Source organism: Argentina silus (genome assembly GCF_951799395.1).
Source record: "Argentina silus genome assembly, chromosome: Y".
Lineage (NCBI taxonomy): Eukaryota > Metazoa > Chordata > Actinopteri > Argentiniformes > Argentinidae > Argentina > Argentina silus.
The window spans coordinates 19501614-19523936 of record NC_139654.1 but is presented as its reverse complement, the minus strand read 5'-3'; the positions used below and the strand labels follow the sequence as shown (position 1 = coordinate 19523936).

The 22323-nt window shown below is 43.1% G+C and overlaps 1 protein-coding gene and 1 long non-coding RNA gene across 3 annotated transcripts; one reads left to right on the top strand and one right to left on the bottom strand.

Annotated features, from left to right (window-relative positions):
• Positions 1–708: 708 nt before the first annotated feature.
• On the bottom strand, positions 709–4911 carry LOC310823845. Its single transcript, XR_014554978.1, has 3 exons — positions 4845–4911; positions 4580–4687; positions 709–780 (listed from the first exon to the last, which is right to left on the bottom strand). It is a non-coding gene; the product is annotated as an uncharacterized lncRNA (long non-coding RNA).
• Positions 4912–8628: 3717 nt separating this feature from the next.
• On the top strand, positions 8629–19517 carry LOC310824274 (BRISC complex subunit abraxas 2-like). 2 transcript variants are annotated; one of them, XM_083697142.1, is made up of 9 exons: positions 8629–8704; positions 9591–9681; positions 10070–10106; positions 11195–11261; positions 12465–12655; positions 14807–14926; positions 15371–15455; positions 16185–16302; positions 16469–19517. In XM_083697142.1, exons 1-9 carry the CDS (start codon positions 8633–8635, stop codon positions 16996–16998), a joined length of 1311 nt encoding a protein of 436 aa, XP_083553268.1. In that variant the 5' UTR covers positions 8629–8632; the 3' UTR covers positions 16999–19517. The 2 variants fall into 2 exon arrangements, with proteins under 2 accessions (XP_083553268.1, XP_083553267.1); XM_083697141.1 differs by having other exon boundaries at positions 14804–14926.
• The last annotated feature ends 2806 nt before the right edge of the window (positions 19518–22323 follow it).

Genomic DNA, 22323 nt, shown 5'->3' with positions numbered 1-22323 from the left:
TCGTTACCCTTGGCTCCCTAATAAACAAGAGAGTCCACAAGGTTGGTGATCTTCTGACTGCAGTTAACTGAAAGCACATGAAGGTGCTGAGTTCATGACGGTCAGAAATGACCTCAATGCCACAAGACTGAAGAAACCACATTAAGATAACAGAGGAACAAGGGAGAAACAGAATCAACAGATGACATTCTGAATGAGGAGTTTTTTTTAACACCTGTTATATTGGAAAGCCACATGGCTAGTTATTTCTGTATTTGCTATTTGATATCAAAGTTATTCTATTCTTTACTGTTTGAAGATTCTGAACATCAGGACTGCTTGAAACATTTATTTATGTTTTTATTTTTTCTTAATACAGTGTGAATTCTGTAGAAAGAACATGCAGAATTATCTTCATTGTATAATCTCAAATGAGACAATACCTAACGATTACATAACATTCTGGAATCCATTACAATGTCAGTGATATGTGGACAAACTGCAAAAGCAAGTAGAGACAAGTCCAAAGAACTCCTTTATTACAAAATTAAAAAATTGTGTTTATTTTGCAGAATACCATTGTTGATACACTCCTTTCTTAAAACATTTCACAAAAATGTCATAACTGAGATTTATGATTTAGAAAAAGAGTTAAACGATTATTTTTAAAAAGCAACAACAGTTTTTGCATGTAGACAAACGCCACTGTTGTCGATTCAAGATTAGTGCGGTCACACTGTTGCCAGTCTTGCCACCATACTGGAAGCTGGGGTGTCGGTAGCTCTTGCACAAACTCAAACCCTGCAGAACAAAGAGGATGAAAGGTTGAGAATGTCAAAACACTACAGATAATTCCTCACTGTCCTTCCGTATTGCTTTCATTGCGGTAATGCTGCCTCAAAACCGGATGCCTAAAAGCTTAGGCTACCGCTGATCTCTAAACCTCAAAACAGCTTTTGATAAGCAACATCCATTCAACATCTGTGGTGCATCTTTAAACCCAGTACAACCGACGCCGATATTGGCCTTTTACAGAAAATATCTGTATCAGAACATTTCCTTCGATAATGCACCGATACAGCACTAAAGATGTGGGTCAGCCTCACATTACAAAATTATAGAAAATAAGTGTAATGGGGCTTTTCCAGAGCAAAATAGACACATATATGGATTTTTATGAATGGTGTTTGCTGTTACTGGAGTAGAAGGTCGAAGGGTCAACACCAAGCACCCAGGCCGAACCAGCCTCAACCCATCTACCGGCGCTGGGCACCCCCCGCCCACAGACAATGACTGCAGCCAGACCCGGTTCATGCAACCACCACCCCACAGACACTCTGTGGCAAGATGTTGGGACTTGGGTAGGGGAAGACATGGGGTATATTCTCAATGTAAAGTAACCTGTGACTATTGCAATAGAACTGGGCACAGCATATCAAAATGTTGGGATTTAGGTGAAGCAATACAATTGACCAGGTTTCACCTAGACATTACTTTATGTTCTTTAGTTATGTTGTATACCAGGGTTTAGCGCACAACACGGTTTGTACACCGGTTGCCATTCAAATACTTTGATTTCTGCAAATAGAATCTTATAATCTATATATAAGAGACATTTCTGAAGTACATATTAGCATGACAGGAAATTACTCTTACTTAAACTAGTTATTTGAATATTGATTCCCGACGAAGGCAAGACATTGAAAGACTGCAGTGAGGTACCCTCGTAAGGCCATAATGTTAAAGAGTGTCCCGATTATGAACCTCAGGCTCATTATATTCGGCTAGTTACGCAAGTAGAGAGCCAATATATCATATTTAATAATAGGAGTCAGATCAAACTCGATGATTAACGATCATCATTGATTCCCGATCAATACAATCAGTCTACAACGTTGTGTCTCCTACATTGTGGGATATTCCCAGTCAAGTCCCAATCACTTGCATGAATGACTGTGTGCCAAGCTAACAGATGGCATGTTTTTCTTCACAGTAACTCATGTGCGAAACATATGTTTCAGTCTTATGTTTACCAAATGATGTTACTCACAGCCAGACCAGTGGCCTCTGGAGTAACACGGAGGGGCAAGTCAGTCTATTAATATGCATAGTGAATTTGGTAATTCAAGACTATCTACAGGAGTAGGTGTATTGACACTGCCGTACATAGACTTTTGCAGGGTATCCCTGAGATTTTGTATTAAATGGCTTTAGACCACACATAGGGCATATACTGGTTCCTGTTTGTTATATTGTTAAGCATATTACAGATTTTGTGTGTTTTCATATTCATACATGTTACTCATCTTTGTGTTGTATAACCTGCGCATTCAATTCTGTTGCAGTTTGTTATCTGTCTCTACAGACAGACCAGTGGTGTCACTGCAGCTACATTTGACCATGTTCCAAAGAAGCAATGGGGTGAGTGGGTGATGGCCTAATGTTAAACTTCACATAGCATTTACACGGCCTGCCTGGAGTGAAGCCAGGACAAGATTTCTGCGACACCATTTGTAATTAACCTCCCCCTATCTGCAGTGAACATGGCAAATCAATTTAGCAAACGTATATGTTTCTGTAACTAAACAACACATAACTCAGATGTACATATAAGGTTTTCCGAAGTCTGATTTAATCTCAGTCTTCATTGCAAACATGTATACATATGTAGCTAAACAACACATAACTCAGATGCACATATTAGATTTTGTCGAATTCTGATTTCATCTAAGTTGTAATTGTGCTTTCCACAGCACATTTCTATGTTGTTTCTCAAACCTTCGTTACATCTGTTTAAAAATATTTTAGCACTTTTTATTTATCATCTTCTTTTGATTTTGATTATTCTTTTGATACTTTGAAAGTTATAACGCTATGCCTACGGAATTATTCCAAGGCGCTATATTGTTTCAATATTGTTGATTGTTTATCATTAGACCTTTTAATCTTACTTCACCATCAGGTGTACTTCAACCCAAATCGTTCGTTTGGAAAAAGGGACGGTATGTACTGTGTTGGTTCGTGTGCTGCTAGTCCAACAACCTGGACATGTCCACAATCTTCTTGGACCAGTAAGCATTGTTTTAAATCTTACCAATCGCAGCACCACAAACCAACACAGTGTCGAAAATCATATCCTGTCCCCAAGGGAGGTTTTATTAATTATTTATTACCAATTTTAATAAAACCCTCCTGCATGACGTGAACCTGATCCGGGTCCACGTGTTATAACATTTCAGTTGTTCTTTCAGCCTACACTTCCATGAGTTGGGAGTGACATCCTAATCTACACAGTGTAATTGATTCCTATGCAAATGAGAGACCCTATAAAAACAAAGATATTAATTCCAAAATTACATGAACTATTATTCTTGCATTAAAATGGACTCAATTCAACTTAGAGTGATTTGTTGATGACATTTTTGCATTTTAGCTAATTTTAAGAGTCATAGCAAAGGGTCTGAATACTTATGTACATGAGGTATTTCTGTATTTCAATTTAAATAAATTTATTGAAATTTCAAGAAATGTGTTTTTCGCTTTGTCATTCTGGGGTATTGTGTGTGGATTGATGGCAATTTTTTTTATTTAATCCATTTTAAATTGAGTCTATAACACAACAAAATGTGGAAAAAGTGAAGGGGTCTGAATAATTTCCGATGGCACTGTATAGAAATCAGATTCATTATTTTCCCAAATTAGTTGTGAACTAAAGCATGAGTTGATAAATCTGTTAGATCTTTACAGGCCTACCTTTAACACCTCTATGCCATCCCCTCCACCCCACAGAACCATAAACACAGCAGAGTTTCCACTCATGGCTACAGGCCCAGGCTAGATTATACTCTACACTGAGAGCTAGATTGTATCACTAGCGGTTGGGGGAAAATTCATGCAGAGCTTTTATTCAATAAACAAAATGTATGCCAGGACAAACATCCTTTCCACCATTTTCATTTTGTTCTTCCTAAACACTGGTGACCATTCAACATGTTCATAGTAAATTAATCTATAGGCTAGGTAGTAAAGATATCTGTGTTTTATGTATGGTATTATGAATAGCCACACTGCAAGGAGCACACAAAACATATGTGGTCCTTCAGAATCAGTTTGAGGTCTATGCACCACAAATACATCCCAATAGTATAAGGTGTGTGGGGTAGGACCGAGGCGCAGAGAGGAGACCAGACGAATGATTGCAGTTGAAAGGCAAAGCCACTTTTACTTGCAGTAATCCACAGAGTAGAAAGGAAAATAATAAAACAAAGTACTAAACGTAAATCACTAGAGCATAGGCGACTAGATTCTATGATATACCAAAAGAGGGTCACAAGAGACAAGCCTCTATCAAGTTCCAAGCTCTCACACTTGGAAATACGAAACATAGAACTTAAATGGAAATTGTCAATGATGAATTGATTGGCTGCTCCTGTGCCAGAGTTCATGGAATGGTCACTGCCGCCCCCTCGTGTCCAGATGGGGCCGTGAGAAATAGTGCCACAAACTATCACCTGCTCCAACCTTGTCTGTCACAACCAGCTGAATAACTGCATGGAGTCAAGGCTCAAACAAAGAATGTTTATGTGCAACATGGTCCTACCTTAATTTTCACATTCAAGAAGTTCTCGGTGTGCAGAACACGTCTGGCAAGTTCCACAGAGGCTGAAGAATAATCTATTCCTGTAAGATTTGTCAATCCATGCTTGGTCTGAAAAACAACGAAACAACAACGAAATTCATTTAAAAAGGAAGGCACTAATCATCACTGAAAAGAGGAATAAGCATTGCTGTAGTTTGTGTGTCATCATCCCAAGTGTAACAAAGGTGTAATTTACATTCTTTACATTTTGCTTTTTTTTTGTTACTTTAAATGTGTAACCCCTCCATAACCAGAAACATTAAGCTCAGCGCAGGAAAATGAAACATTCTGTGGTGTCCTTCCCAAATTCACGTCAATATTCCCTTCATACCGATTCAACTAAGACAGGGGTTCTCAACCTTTTGCAAGCTGGGCCCCCCCAAAGCTGGTTCATGGCAGTTGGGGCCCCCCCTCCTCCCGGCGCCACCCAGCCCCCCCCTTCCCGGCACCACCCCCACTACACCACCTTGCATAGATAGATAGATAGCCCTAGGCTAGGCTATTATTGTTAGGCCCACACTATTATTATTATTATTATTATTATCATCATCAGTAGCGGTAGGTAGGCCTATTATCATTACTAGGCTATTGTTATAATTGGCAGTAGCACCAGACTTCTAATGTGAGCTTGCAGGCATTATTATTGTTATGAGTAGTGGTAGGCCTATTATCATTACTAGGCTATTGCTATATAATTATATGAGGTTACATGCTTTATTGTTGTTGTTATTATTATTATTATCATTATCATCAGTAGGCCTATTATCATTACTAGGCTACTGCTATAATTGGGAATTGGCACCAGACCTCTGATATGAATTTATGCTTTATTATTGTTATTATTACTAGGCATATCATCTGCATTTTTTACAGAAGCTTGCAGGTTGACGATGTTAATGTGAGACCTGAGCCTGCTTTGACTTGCAAAGATCCTCAATTCTTGGCGCAATGTCTGATAAACATAGCCTCAAATCATCCTTGATTGCGGATGATTGCGGTATTTCATTCATCGTACCTTCGAAGCTTTTTTGCAGCTGGTGGTGCGTCGGTTGCCTTGTTGGTCCTCACTAGAAATCTCTCCATTTTTGTTTGGTTTTGAAATAATTTGGATGTGGATTAGTTGTGTTTTCAATAAAGTTTAGGCTATGATGTAACGATGTGTGCGTGTGTGGCTATGTTGAGAGACTAGTATCGGGGGCTAATCAGTCGGGACTTAGGCACGATCTTTAATACAACAGTACACAATAACGATTTTGCAGGCAATGCAGATTTTATTTTAAGACTTAACAATTGTAGTCCTTTGTGAGTGGGTGAGTGTGTGTGTGTCTTAGTCGCGTGGGTCGTATAGTTGTGTTGCAACACGGTGAAAAAGTTGCTAGCTAGTTAGCTAAGTGCATGCCTAGCAGTTAAAAAAATTACTGGCTAGGGCTGAGATGGGGATAATGTTTAAAAAGACTGTTTGTGGGGTTAGTCTTTAAAAAGACTGTTTGGGTTTTGAAGTATAGGCCTAAGTAAATCGATATCGAGATTGATAACAGATAGACTAGCGAGAGACTAACTTGGCAAGAGACTAGACTAGAGTGAATGGAGCTACGACGCGTGTGCGGACGCTTATATAGTAGCACTTACGTGACGTTGCGTCACAGGCTCAAAATACTACCCCTGTATTGGTAGATTTGAAATGAAACTGTGTGGTTGATTTGTTTGTGTGTTATAATAGTCCAACCACTTGCATTTCGACATGGGGGGGAATCTGTTGCATCTCCTTTGTAGGTCTACTAATAGCCAGTCCGTGATTTTTTGTGTTTTTTTTTCCTCCCATCCTGTAACCTACTCGCGCCCCCCCGGGAAAGTGTCCGCCCCACCGGTTACACAGGTGTCAAACTCATTCCATGGAGGGCTGAGTGTCTACAGGTTTTTGCTCTTCCCATCTACTTGATTGATGAATTAAGGTCACTAATTAGTATGGAACTCCCCTCACCTGGTTGACAAGGTCTTAATTGAAAGGAAAAACCAAAAGCCTGCTGGCACTTGGCCCTCCGTGGAATGAGTTTGACACCTGTGAACTAAGAGGACACCATTTCCTGTAGGGCTGGGTATCGCCACTCATTTCCCAATTCGATTCGATATCAATTCGGTTAGGGATATTTCATAGTGATGGGCAAATGAAGCTTTTGTGAAGCACTGAACCACTTGAGCCAATTGTTTCGAAAATGGGTTCATTACTCGAAGCTTCAGTTACAGTGACCTCTCCTGGCGAAGTGCAAGGCTGCAGTCAAATTAGGCAGGCTAGTTGGTGGACAGGAGGCTTTTAATTACACGCACGCACGAACACACACACACACACACACACACACCTCAATGAGCAGTGTTGGAGAAACTACTTTACTTTTGTAGAAAAGATCTTTTGTTCTGAAGCATCTTTGCTTTGATCACCCTTGGATTTAAAGTATTGTAACGACCCTGTGAAAGGCCCGTTAGCAATTCCGCCAAAGGAGTTACCTCTCTTGGTGTTGTGGCTAGCGCGGCCGGTTTGTAAGCGAAAGATTGCGAGTTCGATACCCGCTTAAGGCAAGCTGCTCTACCCCGCCGTTCGCTGCAGTATCTTTGCTTTGATGAAATTCTTTGATGCACACACACACTAAGACTGAATATCATGTTCTATTTACAAATAAAGATTGATGAAAGTGTGTATTGTGTTATTGAGGAGAGAGTGCTGGGGAAAATATGGCATAGGTTGGGTGTGTTTGTGTAACTATGGCAGGGGGTGATTATGTGGGATGGGGAACACTCAAAGATTACAAGAAGAACACTCAGAGAATACAAACGCAATACCAACAACTCAACAGCAACAACGCACCTACTACGACAATCCACAAATTGTGCATTGTTTAGAGCGGTTATAAAGTGTTGAGGCACTCAAATTCAAAACTGTCGCAACCTGTCACCTGTCAGAATCGAGACGAGGCAGTGCCAGTGAATCACCTGATTGGACCGCGAACCAGTCAGGTGATTCATTCAGGCAACGAAGCAGTTGCTGCTTCGGACGTCATATGTCACGTGATTTTTTTTCGCACCAAAGCAAGCTTTGAAGCAGTGCTTCGATAAAATTGTTGGTCAGTGTTTGAAGCACGTATCAAAGCTTCAGTGTCAAACTGCCATCACTACATATTATACATCCTAGTTTGACATCAATATTTACATTTAAAAAAAGGAGAACAAAATAAAGATTTAAATGTAAAAGAAATGGAAAGACCCACAAGTCAAGCTATAAATGTACTTCTAAAAGTGAAGTTTAAAGTTGCACTAAGGGTTCCACTTTAGAGTTAAATGGGAAACAAAAGCAAACATCTTCAATTCAATTGCAGATCAAATCATAATCATAACATGCTCATCCATTTGATACTGAAATGGAAAAAATGTTTTGCAAAGATCTGCAAGGCAAGCTCAAATCACTTTATAGTCGTACTCAAATTTTTCCTAAGGATATAAATTCACAAAGAATTGTCAGGTCTGCTCCAGCAACAAGTAGGTGGAAAGGGCACTTTGAGCTGTATGGCACCAGGAAAGAGCCAATAACATTTCCTAAGACATTGCTTTAGACTCACCTGATCTGCATTCTAGAAGTGTTGCTGAGTAGTGTGGTACCAGAGATGAATTGAAATCTTTGAAAAATAGTTCTGTACAGTCCATTATTCTGGGGCAATACCATTGCATGAGGGTAATTAGGATATAAGAACAATTATAAACCCTTCTGGGGCAATATTATACCAAATATGATATGGTGATGACTTATATATATATATATATATATATATATATATATATATATATTTGTTAAGATAATTAGCATATTGTTTGTGGTTCCTTGATCTCTATTTACCATGTTTAAATGCTAAATAAAGTTTAACTTGGGAGGTCCTCATTTAGAAATTCTTATTTACCTACATTTACATTGTCCGGAAGTAGGTGGGCGGAGTTCAACTATTAGCGCTCAGAGAACACAGATCCATCATGGCGGCATCTATTTCAGGTTATACTTTTAGTTCTGTGTGTTACCACAGCGCTAACAGCAACTCTGATCATGTATGTATCAAAAAACTATTTTGCAGAGTTACGAGAGAGTGCATGATCGTATGACAGTATCCCATCGGCGTCACTGATCGCTATTCTCAGTTATTATCTGCGATGTGTTTTCCAGTGGCATCTTCCTGTTGCTAGTAGCGCTGGTTAGCTTGCTATCACTACCAGCTAACTTGCTATTACTAGCAGCAAAAGAGAAGAGATTATACTAGCTTGTAACGTTAATGTAATCGCCCACACCACCTCAAGCAACGTTTGGCTAGTTAGTTAGTTATGCTACAAGCTATATCAACTGAGTTTCGTGGTCCTGTAGCTAGCTAGCTAGCTAACAGTGTGACCGTAACGTTATGTATGATGCACGTTATTGCTGACAATGCTACGAATTTATCAATTGTATCTGATTATTGCTCAGTCATGTGTTGTGGGGAGAAAATGAATTAATTTCTATCCCCACCCCTAACTGACGTGAGCATCTAGTTGGCCTAGTAGTAGGAAGCGATATATCTGATCAGCTGCCTGCATACTATAGCAAGGGGCGACCGCTGTTTAACAAAAAGAAAACATAGCTCAGTGTCGATAGATTGCCTGTTGATTAGTCCACATGTTAACAATTGCTCAGTCTCTGACTGTGCAGGGCGGTTGTTTCCTTGACATAGTGTCAGCCTACATAACTTAAGAGTATACCGATTTGCCATTAATGTAGTCAGGTAATGACTGCACTATTCTGCATGTGATTTGGGTATGTTTTATTTCATTATTATTTTAATGATTGCAAATTCGAACACATGATATATTGCAGCTGCAGGATATGCCAGTCCCACATTTGTCACAATAATCATGTCCCTCAACACTATTTTGATAGAGACATGCAATATTTTTGTTTCTACAGGAGGGCTTCCTTTTAGGGGAACTTAAGCAAGAAGAAACTGTCAGCATCAGTGACACACAGATCAGCAGTACAGAACTCCTCCAAGTAGTAGGTAAGGCCTTGACTAATCCTATAATTTGAATTGTAGGGACACAACTCAAAGAAACCTGCCTATTTCCTGGTCTCTGTGGAATTCTGTCAAACAGGACAGGCAGGATTAAGATCAAAAGTGGCTTTCAGGTTTTTTTTTTCTCCTTTTGTCAGCTTCTAGTAGCAATCCTTTATAGCAGCATTTGGATTCATGTTATGTAATCTGTTAAAGATAAGATTGTGGTTGGTCAGGAATCTTATTTTATAGTGGTAGACTGAAGCCCTGTCAGGGCTGTTTTGAAAAAGTATTCAGGGTAGCCTACATACTGTTTTACTATTGTTTTCTGTGATTAGTATCAGCCTGTATGATTTAGTGTAATAAGTAACCACATGTGTTTTTTTCTTAACAGAAGTCCATAATCATGAACCTTGTGCACAACTATTTAGGTAAGATTTGGTGTTGACTATGACTGATATGACTTTACAGAATTCATTTTTAGCACAGTTTTCATAAGAAAACAAAAAAGATGCTCTTAATGCTGATTAGGCAAACATTCATATCACATTATTGACCTGAAATGATCTCCATTGATAGAGCAACATTTATTTATTTTATGTGCACAGTTACTTGTACTATGCCAAATGTTAGGGGATATTGCATATTGATATCAGTGATTTGCTCTTCAATCTAACTTGTTGTAACACAGTTTGATCATCCACTGAATTATTTTTGATATACTCAGTAATATTTCATTTACAAAAACATACAAAAATACACTGAGAACCATTCTTAAAACATAATGTTAGAATACCCCCTTTCTGGTTGCTAACAAAAGTTAGCTAGGACGTCTGACTCTGAAATTCATGGATACAAGCTAGCCATGGTAACTGGTGAAATAAATGATTGGTAAAATAATATCTTACTGTGACTCCTTATGCTGAATAACTCAATTGTTCAGTCAACAGTAAATGCAACTGCAGTCCAAAGAGCTAACGTTACTTTGCTAAATTCAGCCACTTCAGTAACAGCCAATGCCATTCATAAAAATCCATATATGTATCTATTTGGCTCTGGAAAAACCCCATTACACTTACTTTCTATAATTTTGGAATGTGAGGCTGACCGGAGGATATTTCTGTGAAAGCCCAATATCAGCCCATAATAAAGGTGCTCCGATATGTCGGGGTCTAGCTATCACATTGAAATGCTGTACAATCCACTCACTGTGTGTTGTTCTTAATGACATTTCTTTTTTTAAGTCAAATTTCCAAGACCACAGAGTAGTGAGTAGAGTTTCTAGTTATGGCTTCATAGATAAGTAATGTGATTTGATGAATTCATCATATAAAGTGTGTGATTGTTGGTCATGCCAAATTCTTCCATTTTACAGAAGTGACTAATTGTCAGTTAACAGTAGGTGGCCCCACCCCACCAGAACATGTGTGGAAGCTACGATGGAGTAGAAATCTTGAGGAGCGGTGCAGAATTACATTAAAGTTATCCTAACTGTTATTCTCTGCATCATTTCCCCCAGCTTTTATGACAACGCTGGCAAAGTCAACGAGGAAAGTTTTAACAGAATTCTTAAAGAGAGACGAAAAGTGAGTATCTGCTGTATTTGTATATTCTTAAGACTAGTAGTCAGAATCAGTGGAGGCCTGCCTGTTATTCTGTGTGTAACCGGCCTGGTCTATGTTGCATGAATTGTCACTGCGTTGTGTATGAGTGTCGCGCCAAGGAACCACAGGACCACAACGGTTGCTGGTTGACTGGGTTTTTATTCTGTTGGTGAATAAAGGAAAGAAATCAGCAACGTAGCTCTCGCTGTTTATCTGTCTGGTCAACAGCTATATCACATTCATCAGAACGCAAGGCGCGAACTGCTATCAATTATCAAAATATTTACAGGACAATTACATGTATGCATGAAATAAAAAATAAATCTGTAGGTGTGCAATATATGTGTCGTATAGTTACTTTAAGTACACTTCTAGTACATTTCAAAATCAATTACAATCAATACGTCAATTCAGATATCTAATATCTGTCACAGTAACCAGCAAAGTATTTTTTAATCAATAACAATAAATCACAAAATGGACGAATACATTCACTGTATGAAAATGAAACACAGTAGAACAAGATAACATACCTGTTGGTGAATAAAGGAAAGAAATCAGCAACGTAGCTCTCGCTGTTTATCTGTCTGGTCAACAGCTATATCACTACAGAAAACAAAGACCCTGTGAGCGGGAGACCAGCACCACGCTAGCTACACGAGCCTGGCTTGCTAGCTACAACACTAGCCTGGCTAACATTTTCTAGCCGAGTTCTACAAAACGGTTTATTCACACACAAAACTAATAATTAGCAGACAAAGGCACTTCGCCAGCTATATAAAGCTGATAAAATCAAAATAAGACTATTCATTAACATATTTGAGACTTTATCTTATCATTATGTACATTTTACAGCAAAATATTACCTCATCAAAAGGCTCTTAAAGGGATATCTCCACAAATAAATAAAAATCGCTCCTAAATCAATTTCTATGCATGAATAATCATGACAAACGTTACAAATTACTAATCCTAAATTCAGAGGGATTTCTGGTGAAATAAATACAACTTTTGCATACATATGCTACATATGTATCAATGTCTGTAAATTTAGTGAACCAACTTATTGTTTTTAATAAACTGTAAGTCAAGTGTATTTTTCATAGCCCGACCAATAGATAACTAGAGGAGACACTGACTGAAGTCTCCTAATGACCCCCATGGCGTCCTCTACTCCCTGTGTAGAATGTCATCGGCTGGTACCGGTTCAGGAGGAATACACAGCAGCAGATGTCATTCAGGGAACAGATCATCCATATGCAGCTGACCAAGCTCCTGGGTGTGCCCGACCTCGTCTTTCTCCTCTTCAGCTTAATCTCCACAGCCAACAACTCCACAAATGCCCTGGAGTACGTGCTCTTCAGACCCAACCGCAGGTAAGAGACTGGCTGCCGTCCAGCTGATAGAAATGCATTGAATATGCTGTGGTAATTTTGTGGTTTATATCAAATAAAGCAACTATTCTCATATAATGTGGTCGAGGCCAGTCAGAACAGATTTACCACATCTACTATTGGTCGATAATACATTGGCCTCTCTACACACAAATTCAACCGTATCTAATTAATGACACAAGGCTAAATCAGCTGGATGTTTTGAAGTGGATCTCTTGCGATGCAGACACCATACATTCCCAAACAGTTTTGCTAAATCTCTGCTACGTTAGTTGATGTCAAACCACTTGACCAGCTAGCATGTTTCTTTCCATGTCATGTTGGTAAGTAAGGTAGATAGCTAGTTACAATTACTGAGAAAATTACCTCATGTTTATTGCAAACCCTTACTGTTAGCTGGTCTACGCAGCTAGCTACTGGTGGTTGACCAGGTTTGTAAATGCATCTCTCTGCTGTTTTCAATTGTCTACTGAATTGCATTTTTCATACTTTTTGTCAGTTATCACTATCTGGTACAGTTTTATTTTCTATCACTCAAATATTAAATCATGTTGCCAATTGTGATAGAAAGCAGAATGTTTGCACCCTATTATGTTTTTAATGATGACATCTATTGATGAACATGCATGCACATCATCTATTGATTAGATTCAACTTTATTGTCATTGTGCAGAGTACAAGTACAGAGACAACGAAATGCAGTTAGCGTCTAACCAGAAGTGCAGAAAAGTGCAGTGTGAACAATATATACAGGTAGTGCAGTATATGAACAGTTTGATGAACATGCATGCATCTGAATGCACACACTTGCACTAATACACTCACTAAGCACTTTATTAGGAACACTTGTACATCTTCTCATGGAGGAGGTGGTGTAATGGTGTGGGGAATGTTTTCTTGGCACACTTTGGGCCCGTTAATACCAATCAGTCATGGCTTGAATGCCACAGCCTATTTGAGTTGTTGCTGACCATGTGCATCCCTTCATGGCCACAATTTACCCATCTTCTAATGGCTACTTCCAGCATGATAATGCACCATGTCACAAAGCAAAAGTTGTCTCAAACTGGTTTCCTGAACATGACAATGAATCACCTTCCCAGTCACCGGATCTGAATCCAATAGAACACCTTTGGGATCTGGTAGAACGGGAGATTCACAGCTTGAAAGTGCACCCGAAAAATCTGCAGGAATTGCGTGATGCAATCATGTCATCATGGACCAGAATCTCAAAGGAATGTTTCCAACATCTTGTGGAATCAATGCCACAAAGAATTTAGGCTGTTTTGAGAGTAAAGGGAGGCCCTACCCAGTATTAGTATAGTGTTCCTAATAAAGTGTTCACTGAGTCTATGCTAATACACACACACACAATGTTCATTTCCATGCTGTTGCTCAACTTGAACAGGCAGGTCAGTTTGTGGGGGAGGCGGGGGTAAGCTCTGTCTACCATGCGCAGCTCTGTTGCCTTCAGTCATTACAAGGGTTGCCAGCTTGAAAGTTATATTAATGAGCTGTCATGCTTGTGAATCACTGACTATCACTGTCCTCATGAAGAAACAAAAACATCTCAACATGGTAAGCTGACTCTCCCCATCCCCAAACTTTACCATCCAGCATGGCTTTTAATTAGACACTGATCTCCAGGCAAATCCAGGCCAAACGTTTTTGTCCTTCACGTCAGTGGCACAGAGACTCCACAAAAGAGGAGGGCAGCTGCATTGAGCCATAATGGCTGCCAGTTGAGGGGGCAGATACATAGAAATAGGATACAGAATAACCAGTCATATGTAAGTCACACATGAAAGAGATGTCAAGGGTTAGATAGACCAGTTGGAGGCATGTCTGTGTCATGTCTGGGTGTTAGGCTCATGCTGACTTTAAATGTGTGTGTCTGGAGGCCGCAGTGTGTTTTGTTAGTGTCTGGACAACAATGCAATGAAACTAAATAGCATCCCCAGTATACAGTATGAGTTACAGGGACCAAGCCATTTAAACCCATGATGAATCTCTAAAGGGAAAACAAACGAGTTGTCTCTTGTAGGCTTATTCTGTCCCTAGGTTGCCCGTGTCCATGTCTGCTCTCAGGGCTGTTACTGTTAGCGTGGCGAAAGCTCTGTCTCCACCCAGCAGGTACAATCAGAGGGTCACCCTCAGCATCCCCAACCTGGGAAACACCAGCCAGCAGGAATACAAAGTGTCCTCTGTCCCAAACACCTCACTCAACTACGCCACGGTCATCAAAGAGCATGGGTGAGGGCCTCCTATGTGTCTCTGTCTGTCTGTCTGTCTGTCTGTCTGTCTGTCTGTCTGTCTAAGCCTAAATTCAGACAGACACCCACTCTCCTAGCTGGGAGTTACATCGGGTGGAGTAGATGTCTCCTTGGAGCGATTTATCTATCCCAGGAGGTCCTTCATTCCATTGTAACTGCAGCTAATTCAACTGATATCGTTTGTTCGGGGGGGGGACGACGACATGCTTCTTTTGCTTGATTTCAAAGGGCTTTCAGCCCTCAATATTATTTGTAGGGATGAGGGAACACACTTTGTTCCTGTGTACTTCTGTAAATTATTATCTTGATGGATGTATTATGTCTGAATGTTTGGTGAAGTCCATGGCTGAATAAGTCCCCCTACTGTAGGGTTGTTTTGGAACTGACGTGCTGATTGAACCTTGATGTGATGTAAATTTTACAGCGCTGAATTCTTTGACAAAGACGGTGTGATGAAGAATATCAGAACAATTTTCCAAATCTACAGTGCACTACAAGATAAAGTGCAGGTGAGCATCTGTAGCTGTTAGCAAATTTGTACAAGTCACATACTATATCTTAATTTGCTTTGGTGGACAGAAAATGATATGATTCGTGGCCTGCGATGGTCCAGTGGTCTTGAAGAATTGGAAATAAAACACTGAAGAATAGAGGACGGATAAGAATAAGACATTTATTCCCAAGTACAACAAGTTAACATTACGTGATATCTGACACTATATTTCATGGTCAATAATGATTGACAATGCTTTGCTCACCCCTGTGTGACAGACGATCGATCATATCGGATCCTAGATTCCATCTAACCATACGTGTGTCAAGGACAACACGGGAGAGAAGCTCAAAGGACATCTTGCTGTCCTTCTCCTTAAATATCATTCGCAACAAAGGACATAGGTGTGAGACACATTACAATCGCAAAGGAATTGACATGGCGAGGTGCAATTTCTTCAGGATGTCTGCCAGGCTTGCTTATTCAACTGTAAATAGGTAGAGAGGGGGGGCATTGACCATCATTCACACTTGGAAGATCAAACGATCACTCTTTGTCTAAATCTGTCTACAGTCTAGCACCACAGCCTACAGTGCACACACGTGGGTTCGAATCTGGCTCATGCCCTGCTGACACACCCTCCCCATCTTACTTTCCTGTCTTTCTAAACTGTGTCCAATAAAAAAATTAAAAATGACAGTGGGACTGCCCAAATTTTTTTTTATTTTGTTCCTTCTGTTTTCAGGCGGTGTGTGGAGAGGTTGAGCAGAGTGAGTGTTTGAGAGGGAACATCCAGGAGGAGGTGAACAAACTCAAACAACAAATTGCTCTCAGGAAACGAAAGGCTGCAGAGGAGGAGAGAAGTAAGTGACTGATTTGGGTTCAAAGAAGTAGCAGCTCCCATCTTCAAATATTTAACCACATCCTAGATCGTAGGAGGTGTTTCCCAAAGTGACATTCCCAAGTCCGGATGTTTGTTTTGTATGTATGTTTTTGCTCTATGCTTGTTTGGCTCTGTGCTTCCCTCAGGACTCCAGGAAGCACAGAACCCAGAGGCAAATCCTACTCTGGAGGAGAACACTGAGACCTCCCTCCTGCCCAGGATGGCCTTCCATAACCCCTCCGCCCCAGAGCGACCCAGTACCTCCACCAACTCCACTGCCTACGCAGACCTCTTATCCCAGGAATACTCCGTGCCCTCTTTCTCCCCCTCCCCCACCCCCACCAATGCTGCGCTGCTCCCCCGGCCCCAGGCTGTGGGCTCCCCTGGTCACCCCACCCTGAGCCCCCTAGGTCTGGGTTTAGGCTTGGGCCTCGTCGCCGGCCCTAGCCCTGGTCCCAGTCCTAGCACCCCCTACTTGGGCAACGGGGATGGCTCCAGCTCTGACTCTCTGGACAGACAAGCTGCAGGGCAGGAGGATGATGAGGACAGTAGCGAGTATGAGAACCTGGTAAGTGACGCCTCGCAGTTGCCAACAGTTTCCACCAGCGTGTTGGCACAGGGCCGCCCCACTGCCCTCAGTCCAGACGGCGATGTCTGTGGCTCACAGACAACGTAAATTGCAAGCCACAGGGGCGTGAGGCACATAACTGACGCCCTGGGAGAAGAGGGCATCCCAACAAATCAAAGATATATCACAGAGGAAGTGCCAGCCCTGAAAATTAAAAGCATGCACAGGTGGTATTCAGCTGTGTGTATTTCTTTTTGTCTTAGTCTGATCTCCATTTTGGGGGGTGGAAATACCGGGCTTGACAGGTTTAGCAGTCGGTTGTGTGGAAAAGCTAATCTATTGGAGCTTAACTGCCCCCTGTGGATGTATTTGGTGTAGCAACAGAGGAGGATGTCAAAACGGAGTAAACGCTTGCTCTCTCCCCACGAATAGACCCACTTGGCTCTCTGGATCATGCTGCGTCACATCTGCACCACCAATTCTGACCATCCAATTGTACCATTACCTCTTGCACTATTTTTGCCTTTCAATGATTTATTTAAGAAAAAGCAAAGGGAAAATGTTCTGCGGCCTTCAAACCTTTCTTTTTAGTGAGACAGGTGACCTACAAGACAGGTGATTATCACCTTCTTGTTTTATTTTGGAATTACAAAAGAAAAAAAAAGTGTGCGTGTGTACTATGATTTCTTTATAGCCTGCAGGGTTCTGGACTTTCATTATTAGATTTTCATTGCATTTAACAATCAACAGTATGTCTTTTATGAGTCATGTGGTTGCCTATTTCGATTCATTTTTGACTCCTATAATGGGTGCTCAGATTATTTTTATGACAAAATAAGTTATTAATGTCACTTGTTGAATAACACTGAAATTGTATGCGCTTTGCTGCACTTACAATTTAGCAGATTTCTTTATTGTGCTTTACCAATTTTGTTGTGCCACCTGAGCTGAACACGCTCAGCTTTCATTCATTGTATGGGGTTCACAGGGAAAACACAACGTACTGCAGCTTTACTAACCAAATGCTTAAGGTTAACTGCCTACTGCTGCTGTGAACTCAGAACTACCAGTAAACAAGAATCTGTATCAACCCATCTGCTTCTTCCATCTCTTGTCCTAACACTGCTGGCTGTTTCTATTACTGCTGTAGTGACACTGATCATGACAACTTGGTGGTCTCTCTTTGATTCTGAAGGAAGGGGGTGTGTGTAATCCTGGGAACAGGGCAGTGAACCTGAGATCTATCTGTCTCGTCAAAACCAATATAGACCTCATGCATTGAAAACTGATTGGGCTATTCATTTTGTGTGCATGGACCTTTGATGTAACACAATGACCTTGATTCAGTATCCAGCGCCTCCCATACTGGTGGTTAAGAGTTCCTTAACAGTTGCTAACTGCACACAAAACACAGGGAGCATCTGGAGAGAGAAAAAGAAGGCCTCTTCCAATTATCAGAATATGCTGTCCTACATGGCCATCAATTCTTGACTATCTTCACCCCACAATTTTAATAACTGGCGCCTTGTCCAGTATCTAATTGTCACAGAGTACTCTGCTTGCCTCACATAAATTGCATCCTCACATCTCAGTAGGCCATGTTTGATATTGCCCCCCCCCCCATCAGATACTGCCACCAAAATAGACCTGCTTCTCTGTTCCTTCAAATACTTCATGTTCGCTTGCTGTTTGGAACTGGAATTGCATCATTCATCTCTCACACTGATAATTAGAAGGAGACATATGCACAGATAGACCCTTCAAGGCCAACTAAGAGGGTTGCGTGGAACTACACATTTAGAGATGGGCCAGTGACTTTGTGGAGAAGACCTATTTACAAGAGGAGACAGTGATTGACTAGGGTGCTGAATGTAGGGGACTTTGCATTTACAAGTCAGACAGAATGAGACTGCGCTCCATGGATAGAATTTGAAGCACTGGGATGACATTGAGCAACGATGTCTAGCTTTCTTGATTACTGAGCTGTGTAATATCTATTCATAGCCGTAGACTGGTACTCAAAATGTTACTTGATTTATGAAAAACACGGACTAACAAAATCACAACATGCTTATAATAACAAAGCAGTGAAAGTTGTGGTTTCCATTTGAGCACTCGGATAGAAATATGGGAGTTAAGAACAAGTAATCAGTATTGAATGTACAGTAGGAAGAGGGTATAGCATTCAAACAGTCAGTGAGCAAGACAGGAATCTCAGTCAGGGAGCAAGTGGCTGGCAGGAGGAAACGAGAACATCACTTGGATTGGTTGTCCTCCAAATGCTGACTTCTAAATCAACCCCAAGCCCCTACCCCCTAGAAACTCATGGAACTACTAGATGTGAGAGGATTGGATCGATAAACAAGAATATCCCCATCCTTGCCAACTGATTGGCTGGGTGGACATTTTTGGGATCAGCACCACATACAGTTTGACCCCTTTCTGGATGTGGCCCATGAGAGCCTGCAACTTCTCCCTAAAGCACAAAGTCCTATCACACCCTTGATCATTCTCAGTTGTTATCTGAACATGTCTGTGTCATAGCCAAACCAGAGTAGACCAACCTTGTGTAGTTATAGTTCCCCGATAGTTTGGGGGATAATAATAAAAGAGACGCTTATTTCGTTTCCAGTGTCGTTTGTTTTCATTTTGTACAACCATACATGGCAATGTGTGGTTGAACTTGAATATCGTCATGAATTCAATCAACTGGAACGTGAAACACCAAGTCTTGTATTTCTGGGGTTATTGTTGAAATATTGATCATTTGTATCAGCATAATTATGATAGACATGGTGATTTAGCACAAATGCACTTTGTTCTATGTATATAGTGTGGGGGTGCGGTAAACAATGAGACAAGGAGGCGAAGGCAAGTCGAGTCTGTTTACTCTCCACATAAAATACAACTACCAACAACACCGAGCGGGCATGACAGTGCACCCGGAACTCTCTTAAAGGCACAGATGCCCTGGTGAATGTCTCTCTCTCTCCTCCCTTGTAGGTCACTACACAGGCCCCCCCAGAATTCACCATAACAAAACGCAGTCAATCAATGAACAATAATCATAGCAACAGTCAACGTGGCGGTGGCTGTATCAAGCGGCCAAAACGGCTGCGTTTAGCAGGAGGGGGGTCAAGGGCCCTGGGCGGCTTTAGAGCCCGGGCAGGGGCCGGGGCAGGGCCGGAGGCCGCAGCAGGAGGGCGTCCCCGCCGTGGGGGTAGGGCCAGCTGAACCGGCTCGTCAACGTCCAGATGAGCAGGCTTGAGACGGTCCACTGTGACCCGCTCTGGCTTACCCCCCATGTCCACAACAAAGTTCTTAGCTCCCGCCTCCAAGACGCGGAAGGGTCCATCATATGGGGGCTGTAATGGAGTCCGATGGCTGTCATGGCGGATGAAGACGTATCTGGCTGACAGCAGGTCCTTGGGCACGTAGGACTGGGGAACGCAGTGGCGAGATGTTGGAATGGGGACAAAGGCCTCAGCGACGCCCCGGGACACCGCCCGATGACAGTCGGCAGACCAGGGGGATGCGTCCTCCGGGAGGAACTCCCCCGGAACTCGCAGTGGCTGGCCGTACACCAGCTCGGTGGATGAGGCCTGGAGGTCCTCCTTGGGAGCAGAACGAAGACCGAGCATGACCCACGGGAGGCGGTCGGCCCAGTTGCTGTCCGTAAGGCTGGCCCGCAGAGCAGCTTTCATGGAGCGATGGAACCTCTCACAAAGTCTGTTACCCTGCTGGTTGTACGCCGTAGTGCGGTGGAGCTTCACCCCCAGGCCCTCAGCCACCGCAGTCCAAAGCTCTGACGTAAACTGTGGGCCCCTGTCGGAGGTGAGGTCAGCCGGCGTGCCGAACCGGGCAACCCAGCACGCGATGAACGCCCGGGCCACCTCTGCTGCTGTGGTGGACGACAGGGGAACGGCTTCTGGCCACCTGGTGGTTCTGTCCACCATGGTGAGGAGGTGAGTGAACCCAGAAACGGTGCCAACGGGGCCTTGATATGGCGTTGTATCTTGGCACGCCACGCAGGAGCCAGCCCACGTCCTGACGTCCCTTCTGAGGCCCGGCCAGACGAACTTGGCCCCCACCAACCTAGTGGAGGCTTTCACGCCCGGATGGGAAAGGCCGTGGATGGTGTCGAAAACACGGCGCCGCCAGCCAGCAGGCACCATGGGGCGCGGTTGGCCAGTGGAGACGTCGCAGACCAGCGTGGCTTTGGCGTCATCAAACACCACGTCCTCCAGCTGCAGCCCAGTGGGGGCCGTACAGTAGGCCTGAATGTCCGAGTCCGTGGCCTGGTCAGCGGCCATGGCAGCGTAATCCAGTCCCAAGTGCACGGACCCCATGACCGACCGGGAAAGGCAGTCGGCGACGGAGTTGTCTTTGCCAGACACATGCTGGATGTCCGTGGTGAACTCGGATATGGCAGAGAGCTGACGCTGTTGTTGGCCCGACCACGGCTCCGAGGTTTTGGCCATGGCGAATGTCAGCGGCTTGTGGTCCACGAAGGCGGTGAACTGGCGGCCCTCCAACAGGAACCTGAAGTGTCGGGTGGCGAGGAAGAGACCCAGGAGCTCCCTGTCGAAAGTGCTGTACTTCCTCTCATTGTCGCGAAGCTGCTTACTAAAGAAGGCCAGGGGCTGCCAGGCCCCGCTCACCCACTGTTCACACACCGCTCCCACTGCGTAGTCTGATGCGTCTGTCGTGAGGGCGACCGGGGCAGTGCGAGATGGGTGCGCCAGCAGCGCCACGGTGGCCAGCGCAGCTTTGGCCGCGTCGAAAGCTCCGTCCCTCCCCGGGGACCAGTCCACTTCATCCTTGGGCCCTTTTCCCCGCAGGGCCTCGAACAAGGGCCGCATGAGGTGAGCCGCATGGGGAATGAACCTGTTGTAGAAGTTCACCATGCCCAGGAACTCCTGCAGGGACTTCACAGTGCGGGGGCGTGGGAAACTGGCGACGGCGTCCACCCTGGCGGGAAGGGGGACCGCTCCCTGGGGAGTGACGTGGTGTCCAAGGAAGGTAATGGACGACAGGCCAAACTGACACTTGGCCGGGTTGACGATAAGGCCGTGCTCGCTGAGCCGCTCGAACAGCAGCCGGAGGTGTGTCAGGTGCTCCCCTGCACACGCGCTGGCCACCAGAATGTCATCCAAATAAACAAACAAGAACGGCATGTCCCGCAGCACAGAGTTCATCAGGCGCTGAAATGTCTGCGCCGCCCCTTGAAGGCCAAAAGGCATCCGCAGGAACTCAAACAGGCCAAAGGGCGTGATGACCGCTGTCTTGGGGACGTCCAGTGGGTGGACCGGTACCTGGTGGTATCCTCGCACCAGGTCCACCTTGAAAAAGATGGTGGCCCCCGCCAGGTGGGCGGAGAAGTCCTGTATATGCGGGACGGGATACCGGTCGGCGGTCGTGGCGTTGTTCAGG